At 42.2% G+C, this 10,661-nt stretch overlaps 1 protein-coding gene and 1 long non-coding RNA gene across 4 annotated transcripts in view; both read right to left on the bottom strand.

Annotated features, from left to right (window-relative positions):
• Positions 1-1,065: 1,065 nt before the first annotated feature.
• Positions 1,066-4,955, bottom strand: LOC135548493 (rho-related GTP-binding protein RhoG-like). Of its 3 annotated transcripts, none has more exons than XM_064978160.1 (2): positions 4,908-4,955; positions 1,066-4,195 (listed from the first exon to the last, which is right to left on the bottom strand). In XM_064978160.1, exon 2 carries the CDS (start codon positions 4,161-4,163, stop codon positions 3,588-3,590), a length of 576 nt encoding a protein of 191 aa, XP_064834232.1. In that variant the 5' UTR covers positions 4,164-4,195; positions 4,908-4,955; the 3' UTR covers positions 1,066-3,587. The 3 variants fall into 3 exon arrangements, with proteins under 3 accessions (XP_064834232.1, XP_064834231.1, XP_064834233.1); XM_064978159.1 differs by having other exon boundaries at positions 4,838-4,950; XM_064978161.1 differs by having other exon boundaries at positions 4,913-4,942.
• An 8-nt stretch (positions 4,956-4,963) lies between these two features.
• The window catches only part of LOC135548492 (uncharacterized), a 34,885-nt gene continuing 29,187 nt past the window's right edge, over positions 4,964-10,661 (bottom strand). The window contains exons 2-5 of the long non-coding RNA XR_010456834.1: positions 7,422-7,537; positions 7,095-7,250; positions 5,194-6,914; positions 4,964-5,029 (exon numbers count right to left, since the gene is read on the bottom strand). This is a non-coding gene — a long non-coding RNA (uncharacterized LOC135548492). The remainder of the gene's footprint in view (positions 5,030-5,193; positions 6,915-7,094; positions 7,251-7,421; positions 7,538-10,661) is intronic.

Genomic DNA, 10,661 nt, shown 5'->3' with positions numbered 1-10,661 from the left:
TTTTCAGTAGGTTAATTACTTTTTTTTGCCATGTAGTGGTATAGCTAACTACTAGAACTACACACTACTCATTTTGCAAAAATAAAATAAAGGTGAAGTAGGCAATAATGACCTTTATTTTTTAGCATCAGACCTGCCTAATTCTCACTTGAAACATTGATTTTGTGTTTAAAAAGCTAAATGACTAATTATGTTAACATATTACACCAAAGTGATCTTTTCTTGCAATTTGTCATCTATGACAATTCAGATTTAAATCTGATCATTTTTGAAGAAGTAGTTTGGATGTCGTGAACTCCTTTTTCAAAGTACATTTAGTTCATTAAACCATATTTTCCTTAAGGGTAGATTAACTTCTTTCAGAGTGAAGTAATTGGTAGCTTGGTAAACTACATTTTCATAGTAGCTCCACCAACACTGGAAATTAGAATATAGTCATTTAATAGGATCTCTATGTTCCCACCCATTGAAATATAATTAATGATATGGTTCCCACTACACATCTATGTGCCCACCATCAGGTCAAGAGCCCAGTCATTAATGCTTCAGCACAGGCCATGCATTTACATTTCAGCAGACACTCTTATCAGTAGAGCGACTTACAGTAGTGAGTGCATATATTTTCATACTGGTCCCTCATGGGAATCAAACCCACAACCGAGGCTTCGCAAGCACCATGCACTACCAACTGAACTACACAGGAGCTACACCAAGCACAGTGACAATGAAATGTTTGTGTACAGTGGTGTCACAGAAAAGTATGATGTAAGAGTGTTCAATGCGAATGCTGCAGCTGCTCTCTCTGTCCTTTGTTGTGGTATGTGAGCAAACTGTAAAACCAAATCTAGGCCCTTGTCTCAGAGTATATTGAAAGTGTTTTTTTTTGGGGGGGGGGGGGGGTTGACTTTCCCTCGCTGGCTCTGTCAATTGAGGTGTTGAATATTCCTCCTGTTTATACAAGCATACAGTATAATATTTAATCAGTTTTTGTGCTGAGGTCTTCATCATTCAATAGTGCCTCAAATATACAACGGAAGACATGTACAAAGTTGAGAAACACAAATGTAAACTTTAGAATTTATTTGGCATGACTGATATTTTCAACAGAATTGTTATTCAAGTGGGTTGCAGTTAAAATGACTTTTTAACACACAAATCAAAAACCACATACCACCATACACTCCTTCAAGGACAAGTCATCTCTTTCAGCTAAAGGAGATTAAAAAAGGCCGAACTTGAGTTTTCAGCAATTTCAGGCTGTGTGTCAAATCAAATCAAATCTTATTAAGCAGGGCAGCAGGGCAAGTGTAGCAGGGCAAGTCTGGGGAATACCAAATATATGGTCACTGTACCACACAGGACCCAGCCTTTCATTGATTAATAAGTATAGCAGAGAAACTCCCCAAAAAATGTTTACTTAGGTAATGTTTCCTTGATGCCTGCTCTGACGACACAATAGATTGAAGAAATTAGTTGCCCATTCTTTTACAGTGCCGTAATTATGTAAGCGTAAAAATCTAATTTTAAGAAATTGTTATCAAAGTAATTTGAAAAGGTAATGCATGTGTTACTACATAATCATTTATCTAAAATATTATGTATTGTAAAGTACACACAGACTTCTCATTGTAAAAAAGGATTAAATCAAAATATATAATCAAGTCGAGTGTTTACATATAATAGGTAAAGACCACTTGCATCTGGAATTAAATGGATTATAAAATATCCAATGCCAAATGTCTCTTTTGGATCATAAATACCAAACCAAGCATCTTTAGTCTGCAGTACAGAATGGCATTGAGCTGCAAAGATACAAGGGAATATGTATGGTGTATAAAAAAAAAGTTAACAAAATTGCACTTCTTAATTTAAACTTTATCACCTGTTATACATGTCATGGCAGATTACCTGTTAAGAAACCTATGACATTCCACCAGAACCCATTTATTATCGGGTAGTGGTAGGGGGGCAATCCATCTGTTTGAGAAGACAAAGACTTCCAAACAGAGGAAGTGCAACTTTAGTTCTCAAGTGCTAGACTCTGTAGGTTTCCACCACATGTGTCATCCAGTCAGCAGATTAACTATGACTTATAAAACAGGTGTCCATCAAATGCAATATTTTATATTAAATTCAACCAGCTGACCCTGTAGCCCTTAAGGACATAAGGTGCACAGACCCCATATGATGTCACCAAAGGCACGAGGCAAACGACAGAACTAGTCATTCCAATAACCACCAGGCACTGAAAGAATCCTGCTAGAGTGGTTTGGATAAAATATGTAGGCACTCTCCTCGGGTAGGCATCTGCCCTGCAGCAGAGGCATATACCTTTCCACAACACTAGCCCACAAGCATGTTCATACAGCCCATGCAACATTAGTAACGGTTAGGGTTGCAGCTCCTGTTGCAGTATTAGTCATACATACTTTCCATTACACCTAGATAGGTTAACACAGTTAGCCTCAAATGAGTAGCATCACTGCTGACATCTGGTACCTTCAAAACACATACGTACCTACATGAGGGAGTTAACGCTAAACAGTAGAGGATTTTTATGACATCCTAATGTGTAGCATTAATCAGCACATAGATTTCTGTGACAATATAACATGGAATGCATTTTCCTTGTGGTTTTCTGTTTGACTTCAGACAAAAAAAGAGAGTTTATTACACATAAGCAGGTAAGCAGATAGAAGTTTGACTTTTGGGGGGGAAGGGTCTCAATAATCACTCATAAAACTATTGCTTCCCAACTTCTTCCAACAACAGCAATACAAATGGAAGATTCATCTTTGGGATCTGTTTACCTAGCAGACACAGACATCCAAATCTGTATTCAATCTGAGACAATCAGGACTTTGTTTTAACAAGAAAGCATTGTTTGCAATGGCAAGCTCATGGCTTTACAGAGTAAGAGAGAGAGGAGTGTGAGTAACTGAAAGAGCAATAGGAGACAGACTGATCTAATCAGTGTGCCTGTGTTTGGGGTAACAGTGTCATACATACACCCACCCTTGCTTCTCTCATTCCAGTAAGGCTAGTTCAGCTGATGTCCTGCGACCCCAGGTTATGAGCCAAGTTAGATGCAAACTGTATATCTTATTGACAGCTCTAATGCAATAACTATAATGGCACAGGGAATGAACAAAATGTTTAACACGGTAGATATTGATTGACACAAAATTTCTGTGATTCACATCAGATGAAAACAAGGGCAAAGTTAACAGAAAACATTCAATACACAAGACTGGCCTGATGACTGAGAAAAGCAAAGCAGATTTAATCTTCTTAAACATGTAGCTGTAACATGACACTTAAGGCAGCTGAGAAGACCATCGAAATCCCTTGGCATCTTCATTTTGGTTCTTGATTTCAGAGGTACAAAAAAAATCCATAGGAAGGTTGATGGCATCAATTAAAACCATATCTTAGTTGAGAGGACCTCCTGACAATCAATTAATATAGAAGCCAGGCAAAGCTAACATTGGTGAGGGTTAGAAGGTGGAAGGCCTATTGGGAGCCAAAATGGCCTAGCCAATCATTTGAGTCTCTTCCCCCAGTCCCCCTGCAGTCTAGGCGCAAAGTTATAACAGAACACACTTCTTGTCATTCTTCTTGGTAACGGGGTAGAGCACAGCTCGCACAGCCTCTGCAAACACCTCCCTCACACCTTCCTGCATCAGAGCTGAGCACTCCAGGTATTTGACAGCACCAATCTGCTTGGCTAAGGCATTGCCCTGCTGTTGGGTGGTGGGGGTCAGGCCGTGCTCCTTCAACTTCTTTACCGCCTCCGTATCTCCACGCAGATCCTGCTTGGTGCCCACCAGCAGCACTGGAACTCCGGGGCAGTGGTGGGATACCTCTGGGTGCCACTTGTGCCGTACATTGGCATGAGAGGAGGGGCTGCCGATGGAGAAGCAGATGATGAAGACGTTGGTCTGGGGGTAGGAAAGAGTACGCAGGCGGTCGTATTCCTCCTGGCCTGCCGTGTCCCACAGGTTGAGGCTGATGGCGCGGCCGTCCACACTTATCTGGGCGCTGTAGTTGTCGAACACTGTGGGAATGTACTCCTCTGGGAAGGCGTTGGTGGTGTAGGAGATGAGCAGGCAAGTCTTACCCACAGCGCCATCACCCACCACCACACACTTTATGGTCTGCATGCTTCCCTCAGCCACACTGGCGACTAGGGTGCCTGAAACAAGTGAGTCAAGAAAGGGAAGAAATATGACCATAAGTTCTGACAGTGAACTCAGAGGATAAAACAGTGTTTTTCAACACTTATTTTCAACGTGGTCCTTAATGTAAAGAGGCAGAGATGGTTTACCAACACACAGTAAGATAAAAACACATAACTAGAACATTCGCAAGAATATAGCTAAATGCATGCAACAAATATGACAGCCAAATATTAACGTTACCTAGATAAAGGCACTTGCTCAGCTAGCTACTTCGTTAGCAAACAAGATAGCTAGTTCACTTTATTTCTCGTTAGCTAGAAGAAAGTTATACTATTTACTTTGCGAGTTAAGTAGATAAACACAATAGTATAATTGAATGAAATTAAAATGGTTATGTACAGGAAGGACAGCCGACTGTTTTAGCTAGCTATCCGGCAGGAAAACCAGGAAAACAGCTCGTTGGCTCAAAGTTATCTAACTAGCCACCTAGCACGCGCTTGTTTCCGTAGCTAGATAACGTTAGCTAGCTATGAACTTTAGCTAGCGTTAGCCACAGCTACACGCTAAACTAAACGCTAGGTTGTAAAATTGTCCGAGAATAAGAATAACTTGTTGGAAATCATCTGTAACCAGGCTAAATTAAGAACACAACTCACGATGAATTTAGTAGGGAAGTTGAAATGTTCCATTAACTGAGCTGAAAGTCAGGTTATTTTGATAAATTACCCCACCACTTCTTGTCTCGCGCCCTCCTCCTTTCGTTGTTGTAGCAAGTATTTCATCCGGGGATTCTTGCCCAAATTGTATTGTGTTCTGGTTGTTGTAGTAGCTAGCTGCTACACTACAGTCTGTGTACAGTGGAGGAGTCAGTTATTTAACAAAAGCCACACAGGTAACAGACCAAATTACATTTTAGTAGTTGTATTGTTTTATGTAGAGTTGGAACTAGCATGAATACAAGGAACGAAATATAGAAATTTTCAATGCATTTTCAATTAATCAAGTCACCTACAAGCACACAAACCCCATCAAAGTGAGTTTTATTCCTGACCAGATCCTTCTCTGTTCATCCCCACCTCATCCATTCACGCCATATTCAAGCATCTTGTTGAATATACCACCTCATCAATACATAATTTTTCCTTTATTTTGCAACATTTTATTATTACAGGTAAATTCACCAGACCCATTGGGTGTTCTTTTATTACCTACCTCATAATATTAATCACACTTTCAGTAGTAAATCATTATAAAAATAGATGCATCTATTAAATTAGCTGAATAAAAAAACAGCATACAGAGTGATGAGCAAACATTTCCAATTATTTCATTACCTTGAATAATATGTCTAGCATAGTAATAGAATATTCTACTTTCACCTCAGTTCAACATAATTCAGGGTAGCCTACTCAGCTAAAGCCAAGGAAGTGTGATATTACTAATACTTGTAATTTTCTTGAATCCCAATTGCAATCTGTTCATATTAGATCTGAGGGTTTTTATGTACGTCTGGGTCATAGACCGAGTGGGTGTGGGTGGCCTCACTTCCACATGGATAGTGGAGTTGGGAGCTTCGACCTGTGGCCAGGCAGCTTTTTTACTGGGGTTTTTGTTACTGTGGACCGGCTGCTCCTGTCCTTATTCACAGCCGCAGCAGCTGTGTATGACCTTGGCACTGGTGGTCACAGAGCTCTGAAGGGCACGGCAAGGTATAGAGGTATGACAGTCAGGGTGCAGGGGCAGCTGCTTGGACACACACAGAGCTGACTCCATCACCGGCTACACTTTGACTTCCATCTCCCACCACTTTAGCTTTGTTTTCATCTGCTTCTTCTCCTCTGCCTTTTCCCTTTCTCTCTTTCCCTCTCACTCCCTCCCATGATCTCTCCCTCCATCTCTCTTTCCTGCTCCTTTATCTTCTCCTTCGGTTTGTATTTTTCTAGTAGTTGACAAAGTGGATTCTTTTTTTTGTCTGCTCATTCAGATAAATAATTTTCTCCCCAACAATCGCTTCCTGTCTGACCTCAGTATAATCTCTGGAGGTGAATGGAATTGGGGAATGCATTGAGTCTCTGAGAGGGAGAAGTGAGGACCATGTGGAGGCTGCCTCTGACCTGCCCTGCATTTTGGGGATGGCAGAGGCTGTGGAAGTGGGGATGGCAGAGGCAGTAGAGGAAAGGGTGGAAGTGGGGCTAGCAGAGGGTGTGGACGCCCTGCTCCTGGGCAGAGTTTTTCTCTGCAGCCCAGAAGCTGGTGTACATAACTTTTTGCTTGCATGTTATCCCCCTGGACCTGGGGTGCTGCCGCTCTGTGGACCTGGGGTGCTGCCGCTCTGTGGACCTGGGGTTCTGCCGCTCTGTGGACCTGGGGTGCTGCAGCTCTGTGGATCTGGGGTTCTGCCGCTCTGTGGACCTGGGGTGCTGCAGCTCTGTGGACCTGGGGTGCTGCTGCTGTCCTGCTCCTGCTAGTCCCTCAACTGTGAGTAGCAGTGGGCACTCTCCAGAGATGACTGTGGGCTGTCCACCGGAGGTGTGGTCTCCTGGGCAGGCATACTGTTGATGGGGTCAGAGGGGGGAGCAGCCACAGTCTGCTGAGGCTTTGTCTGGGGTGGTGGTCCCATCTCCAGTGATGAACAGGTGGCTATGGAGCAACATCTCCCTGTCCTGTCCCAGTCCCTCTCCATCCTCCCCCCTCTGCTCACTTTTGTTCCTGAAGCTCCCTCTTTGCATTCTACTGAAACACAATCAGAAGTGTAATCAAATTAGAATAATAATTTAGGGCAAATAAAAGTACATCGATGGAGGTCTTGCCAACCAGCACACATGCATTATTGTAGCAAAATAATATTCATTCATATCAATGGGAGAAGTGAAAATATGGTTGAATTCAAACAGATGCGGCTTAGTTACTGACTTCTAAAGATGTCTGAAAGCGAACGTTGAAGGAGTAAAAGATGCTGCAGGCCTCCTCCAGCTTGAACGTGACATCATCCTCACAGAAGAAGTCCACCAGGTCCTGTTGGGCCTGCAGTAGAGCTTCCACCTCTGCCTCCAGCCTCCCCTCAGTGCTCTAACAACAGACCACAACAAAAGACTTGCAAACTACCTTTCATAACTTACGATTGTTAGTCCAAACTCCAATCAAATTACTTACAATGGAAAGTCATTTCGGAAACATTGAAATGGCAGTCTTGCGGCCTTACTTTGAGTTATTATAAATTATTTTTCAGGAAGCACTTACCTACAGAAAGGATTTGATTTGCTGTTGGAGAGCAGATTGTCTGAATTCTCATCTCTAGTGCAGTTAGTCTGCTGTGCAGCTGAGACAGATGCCCATGCACCACATCCACAGACAGTCTGATGGGTGAGAGAGAAGCGCAAGAGGTGAGATTAGTCTGTAAAGGGACCTAACATTGCTATTAACAATGGATTGAATGAGTGAATTAATGGATGAAGGAATGGCTCAATAAACCAACCCACCCACATAATTGATTACTTTACATCTGTTTTTGAGCTGGGTAAACCCATCAAACATGCGAAAACTGTTACAGTCGTGGCCAAAAACATTGGTACCCTTGCACTTTTTTCAAATAATGCACATTTTCTTCCAGAAAACTGTTGGAAAAAAAGTGGTATCCACGTATGTCTTTGATTTGCATTTGAACAAAACAAAACAAAATCGTAATAACATACCAAATGTTAGCATATTACACAAAGAAATTCTAAAACGGCACGGACAATGTTATTGGCACCTTCTAGAAGTAGTTTGAAATAATTAGATTTCAAGCAGGTGATGCTCCTTTACTTTGGAATTGAACTCACAAATGGTGAGTTGCAGGTGCCTACAATTTATAAATAACTAATTCAACCAGCTTTAACAGAGGAAAGGACTCATTCTCCTGTTTTGCGGCACAATGTATGCTGCAATGAGCATGGAGAAAATAATTATATGAGGTCAGACACAAGATTGTAGCCAAGCATGGACTATCTCAAGGCTACAAGTCCATCTATAGAGACCGTGATGTTCCTGTTTCCACTGTACGTAATGTTATCAAGAAGTTTAAGGCCCATGGCACTGTAGCCAACCTCCTTGGACGTGGCAGCAATACAAAAGTTGATGGAAGATTTCAGCAAAGGATTGTTTGAATGGTGGAGAAAGCACCTCGATCAACTGCCACACAGACCTTCAGACACAAGTTACGACAATTAACCAACTCAATGAATGGGGGTTATATGGTAGGACACCCAGGAGGACCCCACTGCTGAGAGAGAGACTTAAGAAAGCCCGACTGCAATTTGCTAAAACACATCTGAACATGTCAAATTCCTTCTGGGAGAATGTCATGTGGACAGGTGAGACCAAATTAGAGATTTTTGGTAAAGCACACCATCTCCATGTTTACAGAAAACAAAATTAAGCTTTCAATGAAAAGAACACCTTCCCTACAGTCTAACATGGAAGTTTGGGGATGTTTTTTAGGGTTGCTTTGCTGCCTCTGGCACTGGGTGCCTTGAACGTGTGTATGGCATCATGAAACCAGGAGAATACCAAGGCATTTTGGAGCGCAATGTCGGACCCAGTGTCAGAACGCTGGGTCTCCGTCAAAAGTCATGGGTCTTCCAGCAGGATAATGACCCCAAACACACTTCAAAAAGGACTCATGAATGTTTCAAGACAAAATCCTGGACTGTTCTGAAGTGGCCAGCACTAAATCCCATTGAAAACTTGTGAAGAGATCTGAAAACAGCAATTGGGAGAAGGCACCCTTAAAATCTGGGAGAACTGGAGAAGTTTAGACAAGAGGAGTGGGCCAAACTTCCAGTACAGTAAAGGAAGCTCATCGATGGCTGTAGGAAGGGCTTGATTGCAGTTATTTTGACTAAAGGCTGTGCTACCAAATTAAGTCTAGGGTGTCAATCATTTTGTCAATGCAATTTCTGTTTATTTTCTCAATTAAATGGATATATTAAGTTCTGAATCAAAAACAAGAAGTGGAGGCTGGCTCTAACCTTTCAGGGGCCCTAGGCGAGATTTTGTTGGGGGGCCCCCCCATCTCGCGGCAAATTATTTAAGTGGCCCCTCTCTTGACAGCGGAGATAAACATTTAAAGTTTTTAAAGTAAATTTCCTGAAATTCTACATATTTTGCCAAAGATTTTGCAGTTTTACAGCTTATTTCCTGCAATTCTACACATTTTGCCATGGGGTGGAGACATTTCTTTGCAGTTTTAAATGCCTACAAGAGAGGATTCACTTTTTTTTCTTCAGCTGAGACAATGTCCATAGTTTGCCCATGATGTTGCAAAATGATTTAAAATAAGTCATCATTTTAGTCAAAGTATGATATATGTGGGATTGAAGTGGGAAATTGAAGTGGTAACTTTGGATATTATCCGTGACAATGCTGTGTGTTACACCTATGTGTTACACCTATGCTATGACATGCTAATACTTTTCAGTCTACGTTTCTTTTCAGGACAGTTGAATTTGAAAGTTACCACCCACCAGCATGGCACTCTAGACCTAAACTGCTACAGACCTATATCTGTCCTACCCTGTCTTTCTAAGGTCTTTGAAAGCCAAGTTAACAAATAGATTACCGACCATTTCGAATCCCACCGTACCTTCTCCGCTATGCAATCTGGTTTCAGAGCTGGTCATGGGTGCACCTCAGCCACGCTCAAGGTCCTAAACGACATCATAACCGCCATCAATAAGAGACATTACTGTGCAGCCGTATTCATCGACCTGGCCAAGGCTTTCGACTCTGTCAATCACCACATTCTTATTGGCAGACTCGACAGCCTTGGTTTCTCAAATGATTGCCTCGCCTGGTTTACCAACAACTTCTCTGATAGAGTTCAGTCTATCAAATCAGAGGGCCTGTTGTCCGGGCCTTTGGCAGTCTCTGTGGGGGTGCCACAGGGTTCAATCCTCGGGCCAACTCTCTTCTCTGTATACATCAATGATGTTGCTCTTGCTGCTGTTGATTCTCTGGTACACCTCTACGTAGACGACACCATTCTGTATCCTTCTGGCTCCACTTTGGACACTGTGTCAACTAAGACTGCCAGACGAGCTTCAATGCCATACTACTCTCCTTCCATGGCCTCCAACTGCTCTTAAACACAAGTAAAACTAAATAGATGCTATTCAACCGATCACTGCCCGCACCTGCTCGCCCGTCCAGCATCACTACTCTGGACGGCTCTGATTTAGAATACGTGGACAACTACAAATACCTAGGTGTCTGGTTAGACTGTAAACTCCCCTTCCAGACTCACATTAAGCATCTCCAATCCACGTATTAAATCTAGAATTGGCTTCCTATATCGCAACAAAGCATCCTTACCCTCGTAAAACTGACCATCCTACCGATTCTCGACTTCAGTGGTGTCATCTATAAAATAGCCTCCAACACTCTACTCAACAAATTGGATGCAGTCTATCACAGTGCCATCCATTTTGTCACCGAAATACT

This window comes from Oncorhynchus masou, chromosome 11 (genome assembly GCF_036934945.1).
Source record: "Oncorhynchus masou masou isolate Uvic2021 chromosome 11, UVic_Omas_1.1, whole genome shotgun sequence".
In the NCBI taxonomy this organism is placed as follows: Eukaryota; Metazoa; Chordata; class Actinopteri; order Salmoniformes; family Salmonidae; genus Oncorhynchus; species Oncorhynchus masou.
Note: the sequence above shows the minus strand (reverse complement) of the source record. Positions and strands in the feature narration are given on the sequence as shown.

Coding starts and splice junctions, on each gene's coding strand:
- LOC135548493 (XM_064978160.1), bottom strand. CDS start 4,163: ATGCAGACCATAAAGTGTGTGGTGGTGGGTGATGGCGCTGTGGGTAAG.